At 40.0% G+C, this 19,787-nt stretch overlaps 1 protein-coding gene across 4 annotated transcripts in view; it reads left to right on the forward strand.

Moving 5' to 3' along the window:
- Positions 1-19,787, forward strand: part of SLC1A3 (solute carrier family 1 member 3) — a 72,833-nt gene that overhangs the window by 1,621 nt on the left and 51,425 nt on the right. For 3 of the 4 annotated variants that reach the window (XM_063086584.1, XM_063086585.1, XM_063086587.1), the window contains exon 2: positions 18,583-18,720. The exons of the other annotated variant lie outside the window; for it this stretch is intronic. In XM_063086584.1, coding sequence (XP_062942654.1) covers positions 18,583-18,720 — 138 coding nt within the window. The remainder of the gene's footprint in view (positions 1-18,582; positions 18,721-19,787) is intronic. 4 annotated transcript variants of the gene reach the window in all.

The raw sequence follows: 19,787 nt of genomic DNA on the forward strand, positions 1-19,787 counted from the left end.
CGTATCCTTGGGGGATTGGTTCCAGGACCTCATGCAGATATCAAAATCTGTAAATGCTCACATCCTTAATAGAAAATGGCATAGTATTTGCATATAACCTATGCACATCATCTTGTATACTTTAAATCATCTCTAGATTACTTTTAATACCTCCTACAGTGTAAATGCTATGTAAATTATACTATTCTTATTATACCATACAGTTTAGGGAATAATGACAAGGAAAAAAGTCTGTACGTGTTCAGAACAGATGCAGTTCTTTTTTTTTTTTCAAATATTTTCCACCCATGGTTGATTAAATCCATGAATGTGGAGCCCATGGAAATGGAGGGCTGAGTGTGTTGGCTCACTTAATCCTCAAACAAGGCTATGAAGTGAGTGAGTAGTTATGATTACTACAATCTTCCTCATTTTGTAGATGAAACTAATCATGGAGATATGAATCAACTTTCCCAAAGTCACAAGGCTGGTAAATGCTGGAGAAGGAAATCAAACTCAGTCTAGTGTCAGGTCATCCTCTTAACCGCTCTACCATCCTTCCTCTCTGCTCTGCTGACTGGTTGATGTCTTGTGAGAGATGCCAGCAAGGGACATGAATCCATGTGTTGGTGGAGGACAGTTAGCAAACAGTGCTAGGAGTATTCACATGGCAATTTCATTTTACTACACAATATGCCCCGTTAAACTCAGCAGAAAACTTATAATTCTCCCACAACGATTAACCCACATCCCTCTCATTCATTTAACAAATACCCATTTATTTTGCAATTCTCTATGTATAATAACAGAGCTCAGTAATACTAGAGTATGTTTGGAAAAGATGCAAAAATGCATGTTCAGAATGGTTTTCTAAACATCAGAAAAGTTTAATTTCTAAGATACAAATGTTTCCATTAAAGAGCAAAAAAATGGATAGTAATAAAACCTGAACAGGGAAGGAAGACTGATGGAGAAGAAAGTCCCTAAGTGATTAGCACAAAGAAATAACATCTCTAATAAAAGGAAGATAATTCCAGTATTTAAGAGTCTATTTTCTCCAGGAGTTCTGGGATCATTTCCTAGCCCAATGAGGCCTTTCCTAAGATTTGAGAGAACAGCAGTAAGAATTGGCAATAAGGTAGATAAGTTGGCTGGAGCCCTCATGGTTGGCTTTACTAATGGAAACTGAGGAGGTTGAAGCAACAAGAAGGCACTGACAAAGAAACACATAAAAAGAGCTCATTTACAGTCAGAGACCATTGAGTCTATACCAAAGACTTGCAGTAGCAAATAGACAACTTAGTGTCAAACGCTTTTAGGCAAGAAGGAAGAGCCCTTCAGTTATCTGTGGGTGCTTCTTCCATTGCGGGCCCAGTGGAAACAAAGGTTCCATTTCTCTTGTCACTGGGTTCTGTGTCTACGTCAGCCCTAAAAGAAATAATAGGGAAAGAATGTGTCTGGATACCAACTCTTTAATTGATTTGCTGCAGCATAGAGGGGGGAAAATGGGGGAAAAAAAGCAAGCAAAGAAGAAGGAAATAGTTACTTTCCCCAAAGATGAGGTGAGAAGAACTATAACTATTACTTAGTTTTCAAATCCTTAGGTTTTGCTTGCTTTTAGTAAAAAAACACTGGGAAAACCTATACACTGGGGTGAATTCTTTGTTCAATCTGTTTTGTTTTGTCTTTTTGAAATAAAATGAATGTGCATTTAATGTGTAGAAGTGGGAACTGGAGAAATATTATGGGGTAGGGCTAGAGACGTGAATCCATATATTCAGAATAAAACAGAAAATTGTAAATATTTCAATACCAATTCCTCTACAAGCATAAGCATAGAAACACCTGTGTAATTTGATGTCATTTTCAAGAAATGACATTTCTAATGTAATTTCTAAGCAATGTCAAAGTCTGGTTGTGTCATGCTATGACAATAGATCATGTAACAACAGCAGGTTAACAAGCTCAAAGAAGGCAGTGCCAAATGCTAAGTCCCTTTAAGAGCATTCATTATGAAAGCATTAGACAGTGTGTCTGACAACAACCACACTGAGAAGAGTAGTTACAGTCTTTCTTCCTCCAGAAAGCATTTTCTCATTTCAAACTGTGGTAAGTTGTATTAGAGTGACCTCAGACATCTCACTTAAAGAAAGGGAAAGTCCATTGTCACATTCAAGTCCCAGAATGCCTACTCTTTCCATGTCTAGGGAATGAATTGCACAATAAAAATAAAATCTTGGGCCAAAGAATTATGAAGAAATTGGTCATAAAGTCAGCTGCAAGGAGTGGGAATCTGCAAATAGAATTGCATGCACTTGCTTGTTTTACCTGGAGTTCACGAACACAGTAACTAGCATTTTTCTCTGCTGTGGGTCTTGCCACACACGTGCACACAAAAACTCACATTTGAGTTGTCCTTTATATGGGTTTGAAAAAAATTGGTGACTTCTCAGGAAAGAAAACAAACTGACTAAATTTTTATAAAGCATTTCCTCCCACTCTCTAGTACTCTTTGGCAATAAATTTAAAATGCACTAAAAATTCTCTAGTATCTCTGGAAAGATATACAAGAAACTGATCGCTGTGGCTGCCTCTTGGGATAGGATCAGGGTGTCTGGAGAATGGGGTGGAAGGAATATTACTTTCCTTTGAATGCATTTTTTGTATAGTTTAAATGTTTTTTTCATGTATTATCTAGTACATCTATCTATTATCTACTAAATAAGTTAAATTATTTTTTCTAAAAGATTTAATGATATTCACCAATTAAATAGTGAATGTTGTGTATCTGGCCCTGTGCTATGCAGTGGGGAATTCCCTGCTCTTGATTGGTTTAGTAGGACAGATGGATGAAAATTAAGATGACAAAGGAACATACAATGATCAGAGGCAGTAATAGAGAAGTTTATATTTACCTCTCAACATTTTTTTAAATGAGCTCATACTACACATACTGTTCTATATAATATATGTTGGCATCTTTCTGTGTTGGTACATTAGAGGTTCCATTTTCTCATTAACAGCTGCATTGGGAGCCCTAGACTTGCCATATGACGAAAAGTGTGTGGCTTTTGATGGATAGACCTGGATTCATTTCCCAGCTGTATTACTTAATGGCTGTGTCACCCTCAAGAAGGCATTTAATTGTTCTGAGTTCTGTTTCCTCACCTGTCATTATAGCCATAACATATATTGCTAACAATAATAGCTAACACTCTCACTGTGTCAGGTGCCAAGCACTGTTGTGTTTAAGTATATTAACTTTATTGAATTCTCACAACCACCCAGGGAAGCAGACATTTGCATTACCTTCATTTTGCAAAGGAGGAAACTGAAGCTCAGATACTTATCACACAGGCGATGCATATGGAATGAGATTCAAATCTACCATTCTGGCTCCAGGCTCATATTCCTGTTGGCACTGTTCAGGGCCCTGGTCCCTGCCCTCCGGGAATGCCCATTCTAGTTCTGTTCCTGCAGTTAGCTGAGGATCTGCACTGAAGCATCAACAGGAGGAGAGGTTGAATTGAGAGATCACTAGAAGGGTCGCTCGTGAGACTTGGTGATTGAATGAGAGAGGGTGGACTGCAGGCTGCTGGCCCAATTTCTGACATAGGTGACAGAGTGGTTGATGGAGCCACCAGTGAAAGTAGAATACAGGAGGAAGATGCGGGAGTGGAGAGGCGGCTGCACGCAGGGAATAAGTGCAGTTTTGGACACATGCAGTTTGACAGGCAGTTGCCACTGTGGTTGGTATACAGTAGAAGAGCCTCTCTCTAAATAGATCTGAAGGTATTCCTGTGATCTCCAGACTGAATGAGGGCAGTACTGTCATTGGATGTTAAGTGAATAACAATCAATGAATCAGTCTTTCCTCCTGTATAAGCTACTATGTGAGTCTATTCTCGGAACAATATTAACTCTAAAGTCTGCCCTTCATGCTTGAAAGCAGTAATCTTTCAGAAATGCCGTCGTGGTATTTTCTGTGCCTCAGACATATACACAATATCTAGCTGAGTCAGTCGGTTCAGCCAAATGGGTTAATCGATGTGGTTTACTATCAGCTGCTGGGCTGAACCTAATGGTAGCGGGACCACACAGCCAACTGCTTGGGTTAGTGGAGCAGGCACAGTCTGGCAGTCATGCTTGTGTCACCCCCACTTCCTGAACCCCCTGACAGTGGGGCATCTTCACATGGATTGAGCAACAGGAATCCAAAGAATGGCAGACAGATTTCCAGGTTCAGATCGATGATTTCTTCACCATTTCCTGGAAATGAGAAGGGAGAGAGAAGTTTCAAGAAGCCCGGAGGGGGGGGGGGGCCTGAGGCAAGCCCTCCCCTGGTGTCACCAGATCTCAGCTGTGTGCAGAGGCTCCCAGGGCAGAGGACTGGGAGAGAAGGAAGCCATGGATTTGCAGTGCCCTGCTGAGGAGAAGCAACACGGGGACAGTATGTAAGGACTGGAGTCTCAGTTCCCTCTGCTTCGTTTTCTCGCCAGGAAGCAGAAATACAGAAAAATTGTCAGGGCTGGCGATGGCAAGTACCTGACACACATGCCCACTGCACACATGCGTCCTGGCCCTCTCTCCACCCTGTCAAGGGCATTCCAGGGAGCTGCCTCCTATTGTGAGGGTAGAGTCCAGTAAGGTGTGGTGGGGATCAGAGCTGTTGGTTGTCAGATGACCTAGGTTTATGTCGCAGTTCTGAAATCGAGCCTCTGTTTCTTCATGTGTGAGATAGAATAATTATAAAAACTCTCTACCATGATTTATATCCCAGTTCTGCCATGTATAAGCCCCATTACCTTAAATTATTGCCCTAAATGCTTGGCAGGTAAAGTGTCCATAGAAACTGTAAACCTCTCATCTTTTATTGACATCTCTGATATGGCATCAAGTGTGATATGCACTGATTTGATGAGGCTGATCTTCCAGAGAACTATGAGACCCAGAGATTTGGGGAGGATGAGGAGCAGGGATGGGAGAAGATATTCATCTGGTTCAGGTTTAGGAGAAGGCCCGAGTCTCTAGCTAAGGAAATAGCTACTTCTAAAACTGAACTAGGTGAATATCTTCTCCCAAGAGAGCGGTAGGAAGAGATTTAATAGTTGTAAAGGGCTTTGAGAGGCAGAGTAAGTGACACTGTCATTATCTATCCTTTACCTCCTCGTCCTCCTGAACAGAACCAGAAAGTAATCCCCGGGCAGCTGCTATCTCAAGACAGACTGCTCAGTGGTGGGAGTGCCTGATGGGAGATGCCTCTCTCAGGAAAACGGTGATTGGCTTAAGAAAATGTTTTTAATAAATGTTATAATACACTCAACAGTGCATTTTTTGTTTGTACCACTGGGGTCCAATCTGAGAGTTCACCAACCCCCAATTTCTCCTTTTCTCCAGCATTTGGTGTCTATGACTCACTAACTGCAATCCCCATCACAGTGGGGGTTAGGGGGGTGAGGGGTGCCAGAACTTTGAGAGAAATGTTGCTGGTTTCCAAGAGAGTTGGTGAAGGTTATTTTGAAACAGAGGATAGGAGGCTTAATGTTGTTCTAAATTATCTCCGGATTATATTTTGCTCTATTTTTCTTCCTGTTAACTCAGATATTGAGAAAACTGACTAGGCGATTTTAAATTTCTCTTTCAAGTAAGTAATCAAATAAGCAGATGTGTTCAGAATGGTTATCTGCAATAGCAATGCCTTCCATTTTTGTGGTGTTACAGTTTATGAGGCACTTTCCTGCCGCACTTTGTGTAGCAGTGTAGCTCTGTGGCCAGTCCCCTCTCCTGATTCCTACCTGCAAATGTCTGGAATGCAGCTGAGAAAGTATCAAGTCTAAAGGTCCTGGTTACAGACCCAGTCCTGCCATCAACTAACTCGCTTGATGATTTGAGACAAATCTCTGGGCCTTCTATTTCCTCATGGACTAATGTCTGCTTTGAACTCCAATATTTTATAATTTTAAGTCTAGTTTGCCTTTCTCTGAAGCCTAGAATACACAGAATAAGGAACACAGGTGTTTCTTTCCAACGTAAGACACTGTACCATTGCAGTGACCTTTTTTCTAGACTGTTAATCTCCCAACCCATTCAAGCTGGTCTCTCCAATCTAACAAGCAGGCACCTTCTCTCCTGTTGGCTTCTTGAGGGCTGGCAAGTCCTGGCTCTGGGTCTGATGGTCCATGATTCCAAACCAGTGTTTGAGGACACAAGGGGGACACACTTCTGCAGAAGCCACTTCTGCCTTCAGTCTTCTGCCCGGTTCTCATAAATCAGAGGAAGAAAATGGTGGGCCTTTGTTGCTGCTAGAGAATAAGCAAAACTGTGAAGAGCCTACTCTGTGTGGAGGAGGCAACCAGAGTTTAAGGGCCATCTTTTCCAAGCTGTACGTTCCAGGTACTAGAGTACTTGATATTTATGGAACATGGGGATGCAATCATTTATCAAGTATTTTGTCGGGCAGCGAGGTGAGCTGTATCATGGTTGTGAGATGAGGAAACTCACAGAGCACTTCAGGGCACAAAGCTTAGCCATTATACTCACTGGTATAAAAATTGCATTTTATGTCAAGCTTCAGTGCTATCAACATTGCTCAGAGCCCATTCCCTAGGCCAAGAATGTTCACAACATTATGCCCAATCAAGAGATACGCTCAAGAGGCTTTAAAACCAAAAGAAGGATTAAAACCCCAAAACTAGATAAAAGAAGACATTCCCCAGATGAATTAAGACAAGGGAGGGAAAGACACTCCTTTCTCCCCTCTCTGTTTCATATCAAAGATTTAAAGGTAAATTTAGGAGCAGCGGGTTGAAAGGCACACACACGATTTGAATTTCAAGACTGAGTTTCCGTCTCCAAAGAGGGCAACTCCATTCTTGTACCCAGAGAGACTGCTCCGGTTTTCCAACAATGATTTCAGGCCAGAGAGAAGACAGTGTGTTATCAGCGAGAGAGTTCTTATTCAGAACCTTGTAAGATGAGGCTCATTTATGCCTAATGAGAGTAGGTTTAGTCAGTTGCTGCCCTCGCACTCTGAAAAGACGGTTCCTGCTTTTAGATGCATTGCATCTCTTGAAATTCCATCTTTAAAGCAAGCAAGGCAAAACCCCAGTGACTGGAAGCCTGCTGCTGTCTTCAGCCGGTTGATGAATGTGAAGATAAAGGCATCTAGAAGGAAATGAAGAGCAAGAGTTGTCTTTGTTTTTATTTATTTATTTTTATCTTCTTAGTCTTGCTTCTGTAAGGCAAATGAAGTAGTCATGTAAGCAGAGCTAAGATTCAGTAAACTTTGTAAGTTCTGTCATTGCAATGCTTTACACAAGACAATGGATGGTGAAAGAGCAAGTTGCCTTTGCCGAGTGCTTTACGATGGATGTGAGGTTGCACTTGTGGTACACGGGTAACTCCAAGGCTAAGGGGCAGAAGCAGCACAAGAGCTAGCCTGTGACAACTGAGTTCAAAGTTTTTTCAGATTCACTTTCTTGTCTCCAGAAAAAGAGAGCTGTATGGTCAGAAAGTGATCCACTCACTGTAAATCTGAGCACAACTAGTGGCTTTCCTCTTGATGGCCTAAACTTGTTGTTGAAGAAAATTAAAGCAAGACTGAGGGCAAATCATCCCAAAAGTGAGTTTTTAAAAGATCCAACCACTTGCAGAGGGAGAGAGCGTACCTAGGGATATAAAGTGGAGTGGAGAAAACGAGGATGGGGAGGGGGGTGGGGATAATTGGGTGGGGGACACGGGGTATAGTCACAATTGGTGGTAATGGACATGCTGCCAGGATGGATCTGACCATCACATGTTGGGCACGAGTGGTGACAATGAACTCTGTACCTCAGGAATATCCATAACTAACAAAAAATAAAAAATAGAAATAAATAAATAAGTTCTAACCATGTAGCAGAAACCATGTAGAATAGAGAGTTCCGTAAGATTTAAAAAAAAAAAAAAAAAAAAAACAAGTTGTGGGCTTTTTTTGTTTGATTCTTTATTGTTTTACTTATGAATTAAAGAAATTTACATAGTCCAAAATCCAAAAGTACAAAAGGATATAAAAAGAAACTCACCCCTCTCCCCCAGGGATCCAGTTTACCTTGTTACTCATTCCTTGTACACCTTTAGAGTTAACTTTATGAGTAGAAAAATAAATACATACTTATTCTTTTTTTGCCCTTTTGTACACAAATGATGGTATACACAGCCCACTTTACACCTTGCTTTTTTCACTTTGCAATTTATCTTGGATATTATTCCTTATGAGCACATAGAGAGTCTCCTCATTCTCTCGGGGAGCTGTGTTGTATGGGTGTACCATAATGTATTCAAGCAATTCCCAATTGATGGACACTTAAGTTGTTTCCAGCCTTTAAGTATTATTAGAAAACATGGTGCAATGAATAATGTTGCACAAAAGTTATTTTACCCAGGTAAAGTATATCTGTGGGATACATCCCTAGACATGAAATTGCTGGGTCTAAAGGAATACACATTAGTGATTTTGATAAATATTGCTAATTTGTACCCTATAGAGGTTGTAGTAATTTGCTTTTCCAAACTGTGAGATTTAAGAAAGGGTTAGCCTTGCTGCTGCCCCTGCCAGACAAGGATGATTAGACTTTGCAGTTTGTGTGGGGTGGCCAGATAGACAAACTAAAGAAACTCAGAAAATAGGTACATTGAAAAAAAAAATGTAGCTTTAAGATAGAATTAAGCAGATGCAGGTATCCCAGCTCTCTGTTTCCAAAGTCAGGATTTAAATAATAATACCCAAAGCTTTCCTTTGTATGATACATTTGACTCTCAAAGCACTTTCACATCCCTTACCATCTATGATCTCCACAAGCTGTAAAAGAGATGAAATAGGATTTCGGTTTTTATTCCTCCCTCTGAACCATTCCCCTCTCCCCACCACCAATTTAACAGAAAAAGTTTAGAAACCGAAACTCTGAGTGACTTGTCAAGGGCACTTAGAAATAAGAAATCGTTGGAAATAAGACTGTGGAAACCAGGTCCCTGCTTCCCAGGCCAGCCTGAGCTCTTTTAGGTACAGTTTTAGATGATGCATCCTGCCTGTAAATATTCCCCAAAACACTGGTTCTGATAACCTGAGGATCTGAGCACAAAAGGATCTCCAATGGATTCTAGGGCAGAACATAAAATCAGGAAATAGGAGTAAGCTCGATTGCACCAGAGACATATAAGTGAGCAGAACAGAGGCTCTGAGAAGAGAACAGAAGAGGGAATAGGTGGTAAATGGGGCATCCTTGATATGCACGGTTCGATGACACGAACAGAAGACACAGCCGGGAATGTGGAAAATTTTAAATATATTTCATTTCCAGCTTCTACCCACTCACAGTGATATGTTTTGTAGGGTTTTTTTTGTTTGTTTGTTTTGTTTTGTTTTGTTTTTTCCAGAGAGTAATGTAACAGGTTTTGATGACTTTAGTTGCTATTTCTAGAACAGAAGGTTTTTTCTAAATGACAGTGGATTGGACATTTAAAAGAACTGTAGAATTATTTGTAAATTGCGTTACCATTTCACACAGCCTTTGCTGGTGCAGTTTCAGGAAGAGAGCACCAAGCTTTTTCAGAACTCCTACCTAGGTTCTTCCAAAACAGTTGCCTCTCATGGTTGCCACGTGCCATCTGTGTATGCACCCTACTTGGTTGTCAGTCACCCAGGGCTGGTTCATCTGGGCACCACTGGTGGAACAAGGATGGAGCAGGTAGTTCCCACCTCCAGCAACGGGAAATACCAAAGGACAAAAGAGTGAGGCAGGCCAGGGCCTAAATCTCTGAAGCATATGGGAACAGAGGAGTGGGGGGAGGGTTGAGAGGTTGCCTGCAACACAGAGTGACTTCTCACCAAGAAATGCCTGGAAACTTGGGCTGAAGCAAAAGACCAGGGACCAGCAGAACTCTTGGCCAGGTAAATTCACCATTATTATGCCCTTGCCCTCTTTGTAAAAATAAGCTGATGGAAATTTTTTTTTTTTTTTTTTGTCTTTTTCGTGACCGGCACTCAGCCAGTGAGTGCGCCGGCCATTCCTATATAGGATCCGAACCCGTGGCGGAGCGTCGCCGCGCTCCCAGCACCGCACTCTCCCGAGTGCGCCACGGGCTCGGCCCAGCTGATGGAAATTTATGTCTACCAGCTTCATCAGGCTGGCATGAGACAGGCTTATGATTTCTCCAAACTGGGCCAAGTCCTGAAACAGAAACTTTTATTCCATCTCTCAAATAAGTATTTACTGCAAACCTGCCATAATAACTGTAATGGCCAAGTTGATAAATTGTTTTTGACTTATTAAATGCTTTCATATGCTTTATCGAGGAGCTTAGAATTTATTAGAGGAAACAAGATGCGTCATATGGTTCTCTTAAACTCAGGACATTTAGCTGAGAATATTAAAGTTCAAGAGGATCTTAGATAATGCCTGTTCCAATCTATTTCTCCCATTTTGCAGATGTAAAAAAAAGAAAGAAAGAAAGAAAAAAGAAGCCCAAAGAGATTATGTGATTTGAAGGTATGGAAGCAGGCAGATCTAAGTTTGAAACCCCATTCTGCCACGTCACATACTGCAATGTAACCTTGGACAAATGTCTTATTCTTTCCAGGCCTCAATCTCTTCATTAATGACATAATGACCTTAAATCCTATAGGTCTGAAGTGAAGATTAAATCATTTGTATAAAGAATCGGTTAGCCTCATTTACTGGCAGAATCAGTCCCAGAACCCTCATCTCTAAGTCTGAGTCCATGATCTTTCTACAGCCTCATGTCTGCTCTTCCTCCTACTCAAAAAACCTACCTGTGAGAGAATTAGGGATCAGGAGCTATCATTCCTCTTTTGTGAATCTAGAAACCTAAGCCTATGAGAAATCATAGTTCAGTCACAATCCAATTTCACAGATCCTGCAAGAGAAATCGCAGTGTTTCAAATGGAGGGATGCTCTCTGGGGGAGGCTACTGCACTCCTGGGGTGCAGTGGGAGTAGGATTTACTTGGGAGCACAGAGCAAAGAGGTTCCTGCATTCAGGAAGCATGTTCAACACCAGCTGGGAGACAGGCACTGGGGGACACTGGTCATCTAAAAGAGAGTAAGTCACACTATTTGTTCATCCATTCTGCAATACGTTAAGCAACTACTTTGTGCAAGAACTGTTTTAGGGACTTAATATATATCAGTGAACAAACTGACAAAAAAAAAAACCCAAAAACCCTGATCTTGTGGAGTGTACATTTTAGCAGCAGAGACAATAATAAATAAGCATGATAAATTAGAAAATTATTCTGTATTTTGGAAGGTGATAAGGGCTATCAAAACAAATAAAACTGGCTAAGGGAGAACAAAGTTCAGGGTAGGCCTCATTAAGAAGGTGACATTTGAACTAGGTCTTAAAGAAAGTAAACCTGTGGCTATCTGGGAAGAGCCAGTGCAAGGACCATGAAGTGGGGTCAGGTCTAAGGTGATGGAGGAACAACGAGGAGACAAATGTGGAAACAGAGGTGAGGGGAGCAGAGTAGGAGCTGGGCTGCGAGGTGTGCTGGAGCTGGGGAGCAGGCCAGGTGCTGCCATTGCATGGCCTTAGGCTTTGCTCCACTTGAGATGGGAGTGAGTGGAGGAAGCAGAGGAGCGACATCCTGACTGAGGTGTTAAAAGGGTCCCTCTGAGCATTATGTTGGGAATAGGCTGTAGGGAGTGAAGTGGAAGCCAGGAAACCAGTTTGAAGACTACTGTGTAGTCCAGGGAAAAAGGAGGGTGACCTTTAGATCTTGGAGCTTTCTTCATTTACAAATTATAAAAAAACAAATTGAGGCAAAGGAAGGACTTATCCAGGGTCATGTGGAGAGTTAATGGCAGGGCTAGGACTAGAATCGCAGCATCATTCATTCACCAAATATCTGTACAGCATCTTCTCTATGAAGATGGAAGCAGCTTGGGGAGGAGGCCCAGCAACCTTTGTATGATAGGTAGACCCTTAACTGCCATATGTAACTCACTCATTGAGTGTGGGTGGGACTTGCAACTCACGTCTAACCAACAGAACATGGCAAAGTGGGTGGGCTCTCGCTCCTGTGATTATATTACATTGTACATCACATTGTGTTATCTTGAGACATAGTAGTGCTGGTGCTTTTTGTTTGTTTGTTTGTTTGTTTTGTTTTGCTACATAAATGAAAAGATCTTAACTGGGAAATAGTAGCACTTGTCACATAAAACCAGTGGTGTGCTATGAATAAAAATATTTGATACTATTATTTTCCTTGAGCCGTCTTACATACAAGTGGACAGCATGGTCCTCTTTCTGGCTAAAGATCTGCAGGCAGAGCCTTTTCTGGGTAGGAGTTTGAATGTCCTCTGGCTGGTTTGCAGTGTAAATGCTGGAGGAGCTAGTTGGCTCCTCTGGGTGTGCGCTTGGTAGTTTTCTTATGGTTGGCCTCAGAATGTGGAGTCTTTCTCTCAAGATCAGTGTTTCTATTACTTACAGATTTCCTTTTGGCATCTGAGCTCCTTTGGGGCAACACCTCTTCTTTTGGAGGATTTTGCATTGTGAGTAATAATGATAGAAGGCTTTGGTCTGCCAATCTGTTCATAAGTTTGTAGATGTAGAAAAAACTTTAGTAAAATTTCAAACTCCAACATTTACTGAAAGTTAAATTGGGTGACTTGGTCTAAATTTTACTTCAAATTGTGCCTCATCCTTTTATTCTTAAGTATTTTTTGGCATATTAATATTTCAATAGTTTTATCAGATAAAATATGGACCAAGTTCTTAAAATAGGTCTTAAGCTTTTATTTGGTTGTGCATGTTTGGCCTTAAAAAGCAAGTCCATGATGTATTCTTTCTGAGGCACCATTGTGCACATTGTATCTTAGTTTAGAAAGTGAGATGATATTTAATCTTCCAAAGAAGCGTTTGTTGTACAGCCTCCCCAGGGAAAACACTGAACCCCTGAAGGACTTTCTTCTTGAGCTTTCCACATTAGGAGAGATGTGTTTTTTAAGCAAAAATGCATCTTTGTTCATAGCATTCAACCAGCACGGTTAATTTAATTTTGATTATCTCAAATATTCTAGTTAAGATATTTCCTAGATTCTAGAAATCTTGTTAAAATAATAAAACAAATACTACAAGACTGTTGACCAAGAGTGAGCAATCTGAAGTTTGTTTCAGCTTTACAAGTATTTCTGGGAAGTTATTCTGATTTTTATTATTATTTTTGCAGAGTAATCAATAATAAAGGATCCATTTTTGCACTGAGGATCTAGTGGTCATAAATCTTTTTATTAGTTCTGGAACCATCAATACACTGCAAATAAGTGCTCATTAATGCAGCTCAGTTTTGCAGAGACTGAGCTGCTTTTCCAAAAGGAAACAAGACTCCTAAGACCTTGTCCTGCTACCTCTCCTTGGTAGGAAGGGCAGAATGAAGAGAGCTCTTGAGAAGTCTATGCATCAGCCTGTGAGAATGCTTTGCAGGAAAGGCTTTTTTCATTGCGGGTCTAGAATGTTGTCAGAACCCTAAACTGTTTAACAAGAAAAGCAGTATTTGCATTCAGAGCATTTCCTCTTGATTTGATGCCAATAGCTAGCTGATCCTACCACTGGCTTCACCTCTAAAGCTGCTTGTTAAAGCAGAAAACTGAAGAAAAATGTCTTTTATTTATTTATTAAGAAATGATTGAAAAAGATGTTGACTTTATTAAGTAAAATCAACAAAACCTTTCCTCAACTTCAGCTCTAGATTTAGTTAACCTAATTCAAAATAGAACAAAAAAGTAGGCAAAATATTGCATATTAACTTAGGCTCCTAAAGCACTATAGAAAGTATAGTGGGTGAGTCTGGACACTGGAGCTGGACAGCCTGGATGTAAAATGAACCTCAGCCACTCACCATGGCCTTGGACAAGCAGCTTGACACCTCCAAGCCCACTGTGGCTCCAACCTGTACCAGCATGTGGTTTTGGCAATTTACCTACCCTCTCAATGACTCTAGTTCCTCACCTGTGAAATATGAATAATGATAGCCCTGGCCTCAATTTGTGAGCCAGTGTGCTCGTGAGCACATGGCACCTGCCCTGTGCCCAGTGACTATTAACTGCTGTTGTTAAGGATGCAAACCCTGAAACATATTTTTATTTAATGTCTTTTCCACCTTTATTACTGATGGTTTCCAATGATTAAAATGTGTGCAGTGGAAGAAAAAGGCAGGCTATTTTAATGAGTAAATTGTACATAAGTTTAGTTCAATCATTCCATAAAAAGGGATTGGTGTAACCATTTTAAACAGTGACATGGTACTAATAATATTTTGAGGTCCTTGACAAGTAAGAGGACCTGTAAAGGGTTTATTTTTAGCATTTCCAAGATTATTACTCAAGGGCATGTAAGATGTTGGAGTTGGAGATGCTGAAGACAAGGAGACAGGCTCATTTGACAACTATCCTCAGGCCCACGCTTCAAGGAAATGTTTATGTTTAAGGTGCATTTAAAGTGTAGTAGAAAGAGCACTAGGCTTTGTTTGGAATCCCTCAGGTCAACCGTTTATCAGCTGCGTAAACTTAAGCAAGTTAACTTCTAGCATCTGGTTATTCATCTTTAAAACAGACATAATAATATCTATCTCATAAAGTTGTGATAAGGATTAAATACCACCTTAACACATAGTAAGGCCTCAATAATACTCCCCTTCCACAACATAATCTCTTTCCCAAGAGTAGAAATGGCTCACTTGATAAACTCAGAGATGGAAAACTGATCAAAGCACAGACAGGGGCGAAAATGATTCAAAATGTACCTGCCATCTACTGTCAACTCTAAACAACTCCACTCTTCAAGACATTTGACTTACAACTATTCCTTATAAAAAAAAAAAAAAAAAAGTTTCCTCACTGCTGTTCCTACTATAAAGAAGAGCTTTTAGAAAATGTGAGTTCTGTCTTGGAGAGTGTAAAGAAACTGGGACACGTCCCAGAGTAGCTGATGCCAGGACTGCACTTCCAAGCAAGACCAGCTTGTTCACTGCAAGGAGACACACAAAAAATCACCACCTCTTGAGACTTTGCCTCCCTGACTGTCTTGCTGCTGTTCTGTTAGATATCTATTTTTCAGGTTGTAGAGTTAAGGGACTTTGTCATTTACACATGGCCCAGAATTTATTCACTGAGTTGCCTTGCTTTTGCTCCTGACACCTAAATGAAAATTGGTTGCACTGAGTAAATGCGGGTTTGATGGGGAAAGAGGAGAGAAAGTAACAGAGCACCCAGAAAGAGAAAGAGGCTGAATACAGCTGAGGTAGTTGTACAAAGGGAAGAAGAATCAGTGTTGGCACTGGGCAGACTTTGGGAGATGAAGTCAAATGCACCCAGGATTTAGAAAGATATCATTTCCGTCATCAACACTGGTTGGTCTCTTGCTCCTAGAACCTAAATCATTAGTAGAGCAGCTATTCTATCAATTATTTATAAATTATTAATTAAATAAGTTTTCTGGACTAGTCAGGATTTTACCCTCCCTTAGAAATATTGTTGTGTATAAGTAAATACATTTCTGATAACAAACAGCCAACTTAGATATGAACTTGTTAAAACCAAGCCTGGTCTGAGGTTGTTATTTGAGGGATATCTAAAATTCCTAACAGCTTAGTATGTTCAAATTCCAGACGTCCAAATGAGTTTCTTATGTTTACTGTGCACATTTTTTGTTGTAATTGAATGACAAATGTTTAAATGCATTTAAATAAAGAAAACATATAATCCTTTCCAGTAATATTGCATTTGATGGACATAAAGCAAATTATTTTTTGAATTTGTTATAAGAAGAAGCACTTATCTATGAGTGATGTGGCTTTTACATTAAAAAGCGGGGAAGAACCTGATATAACCAAAGCCTTTTATTAATTCTTGTGTGTTGTGTAGACTGCTGTGTTGAATAATGCACTCAGAAAATCAGAATTAAATACCTTACCCCAAATTAAGTTTCAGGAAGACTAAAGGTTAAATATTTTAAAACAAAACAAACAAACAGTCAAAGAAAGAAAAATCAATTTAGGATTTATCAAACTTGGAAGGGAGAGGGAAATTAAAGTTTATAACTCTTGAAGAAATCATCTAATTAAAAAGGTATTGCAGACATTATTTTTATAAAAATGCAAAACACTAGTATATTTTTAAAGTGATAATATAAGGCAAGCAAATTAGAAAAATAGTTATAGCAAATATTTTATACATAGGCAAAGGGTAATTATCTTGATTATGTAAAGAACATACACAAAACGTACACACATACACATACATAAACTCAAACTATTAGGGTCTAGTAGATGCTTGGAGAAAATACAATTAGGAGAAATGGTCAACATCATTAGACATTAAGTAAACACAAAAGAAAATAAAAATATATACTATTTACTCATCACATTAGCAAATTTTGCTTGTTTTAACAATCTTTTTATAATAATTCTCTGCTCCTGGGGGTATAGGAAATAAAGCTTCATTCACTAGTAGAACATTAAACTGTTGGGCCAACCCATTGGAAAAGCAATTTGATAATAACATGGGTTGGGATAGTCCTATCCGTTGAGGCACTGGATCCCTTTCTCTAAAACTACACTAAAATATAAGTAAATGGAAAACAGCCTTCACGTATTTATCATGGTGTTCTTTATAAAAGTGAAAAATGCTATAACAACCTAAGTGTTCAACAACAGAGGAAGGATTAAGTAAATACTGATACAATCAAGATGATCAGATAACATGAAACTTAAAAATGTTGTTTATGGTGATTGTATATGGAAAAGTATATTCTGTGTCATTTCCATATACTTAACTATGTGTTGGAACATTCTGGAAAGAACTCACAGAAGCACAAACAGTGGTTGTCTTTGCTCTGCAGGAGAGGCAGACAGTATGCAAGGTGGTTAAGAATGTGGGATCTGAATTGAAACTGCTTGGGTTTAAATCCTAGCTCTGTCACTTAAGTATATTTGACTTTGGGCAAGTTTTATGTTCATTGTGATTACGTTTCTCCATCAGTAAATTGATGGTAAAATAGTACCTAGCTCCTGGGGTGGTTGTGACGATGAAATTTGCTAACACAGGTAAAGCATCAACAATGATGCCTGGCATATAGTACAAGTTCGGTAAGCATTAGCTATTTACTGTTTAAGTGGTTGAACCAATATGGGCAGGCTTTTGCCCCCACTTTTCTGCATTTTCCAAATCAACTTTTCTCTCTTGAGCTTATTACTGTTACATTGGGAAAAAAGCAATAAATATTTCCCTGAAGACTGTGAGAACTGAGTCAGCTGGATTTTCTAGTCACATAGATCGACTCCTATTAGACTATCACAGTATATAGTCAAGGAATGGATACTTCATGGTTGCCGAGATCCAAGAAATAAAATCGGAGTTGCACTGACAATTGAAATGAACTTCCTGCCGCATTTCATAAGAGAAAAAGCCCATTTCAGAAGAAGAGAGGATGTAGTTCAGTTTCTATAAAGAACTGCTTGCCTGCTTTGGAAAAACATGTGTCTACCCATTGTTCATCCTTCCTCCCCTACCCACATCCCCAACCTCTAGCTTCTGGTTGACTCAGTACTGGGCATTTTCTTTTCTCTATAACTTACATGGACTTTTTTAAAAAATGAAATAACGTGTTTCAGTACTAATCGCAGGACAAAAATTATGAAAATATTTACAATACTAGAATAAGTAAATTTTCTTGGTTGAGGAAAGTAAATTAGGGAACAGGGAGAGGGAATAAATTCATTTAATACCTTTATTAATTTCTGGACATTTCAAAAGGTATCATGAATAAGTTGATTTACATATAAAGTTACCATTCTCAAAGTATACTTTAAAGTTCCAGGAGCACGAGAGAAATTAAGGAGGAAATTGCTTTCTCTTTGCCCTGTTTTCTCTCAAGGTTTCAGGGAAAAAAATGGGGGAAAAGTCTATGCTTATTTTGGAGTCTTCTCCTGCCAGCAACTAACAAGTCTGTACAATACAGTTGCCAAGGCAATGTCAAGACCATGCAGACAGAGGGAGAAAATGTGGTGCGCAGAGATGATGAAAATGGATTAGCAATGTGAACACGAGGGTTTTTTTAATTGGAAAAAAGTAAAATCACACTACTCTTTATAAGTGGTTATGCTAGCAGTTCTAATAACATCTGTTGTTGTAAAGGAACTTCATTGTAATACGGCCTTTTATTCCCATATCACCTTGATCATGAATGCATGATTTGTTTCCTAATTATGTCCCAATCTTTGTAACTCTGTACTGAGCCATGTCAAAATGGGTTCCACTGCATTCAAGTTAGACAAAGGAATTTTTTCATTTGTTCACACTAGAAACACTTTTTCTATAAATTCTACTTGAAGCCCTGGCTTCAGCCAGACTCTTCCAGATAATAACGGCAAAGATAGAGGCACCCCTTGCTCCCAAAGCAGCACAAATATTTGCTGCTTGAGTAAATTTACTCTTGCCAGACACAGGCAACCACCAAATACGTGCTCATTTTTCTAGGACTGTTGTTGCTTCAGTTAAAAAAAAAAAAACCCTCAGTTTTTCTTTTTTTTAAATTTTGCCCTCAGGTACAATCCTTGGATTTACCCTCCGACCATACAAAATGAGCTACCGGGAAATCAAATACTTCTCCTTTCCCGGGGAACTTCTGATGAGGATGTTGCAGATGCTGGTCTTACCACTGATCATCTCCAGTCTTGTCACAGGTACACATGCAGTTGTTTTTGTTTTTTTTTAAGTGTGCTTCTTGCAAAAGATCGCTTAGAAAAACAAAAGCTTTAGGTTTCTGCTGGATGCATGCTCTGTTCTAGAAAAAAAAAAAGTCTCTTCAAAATGATGGAAAGGAGGCTTTAGTAATGCATGAATGATTATAACTCTCGTATATTACCAATCACAAGAGGAAACAGATTTAAACAGCCATGTAATCTGGTCCGCCTCACCATAAGAGGTGCCCTGCTAAACACCACACGACCAGCCTTCTCTGACCCCAGTGAAGTAGTTGACAACAGCGTACAACAGGTCTGTTTTCTCACCCTCTTATCCCACCCAGATAACATCTGGTTGGACAGCCTATTAGCTATTGATGCAAGAATGCTTGTTCTCAGAGCCACCAGGACTTGAGCGGGAGCCTTCTTGGAAGCCCTATCAAGAGGTAATGCCCACAACACACTCACCAACTCTGCTGCCACCAACACTGTGTCTTTTCCTGGTGTACCCGCATGATTGCATTTCCTTCTCCAGTTGCCTCCCATCCCCAATACCTTTTATGCTGGTGGGAGAATGGGGCGGGGGCGGGAGATTTTTCCATCTCAATATTTTGTCATTTCACTTGGATTTTTAACAAGTGGAAGCTTTGCAAGATAGGATCCTATTTTCTATGGCAGTGAGATAACAACTTACTCCTGCATGGTTGAAGAGTCATTTGCATATGCGATTGGTGAATACAGACAGAGCCAAGAAGTTGCAGAAAAATGTTACTGTACATTCCTTCCTGCCCACTCTTCTCTTTCCCCACAGCACATCTCTGACTTGGAGAAGGAATTTCCATAGACACTGCCCCAGCAGGATGGTTTCTGGGTTTGTAGCTAAAGCCCAGAACTCAGGTATTACCGACCCTGTTCTCTTTTTCCCTTGGCTCACTGTCCCCCTTTCGGTGGACCACCCTGCCTCTGCGTGAGCTGGCTCTGAGCTTCTTTCCCCTTCCCAGGGAGTTCTCAAGGATATTTGTAATCTTTGTTCAAGATCTCTGTGTAATGAGAACTTCCTAGTACAA

The sequence above is a fragment of the Cynocephalus volans genome, chromosome 2 (assembly GCF_027409185.1).
Source record: "Cynocephalus volans isolate mCynVol1 chromosome 2, mCynVol1.pri, whole genome shotgun sequence".
Taxonomy (NCBI): domain Eukaryota; kingdom Metazoa; phylum Chordata; class Mammalia; order Dermoptera; family Cynocephalidae; genus Cynocephalus; species Cynocephalus volans.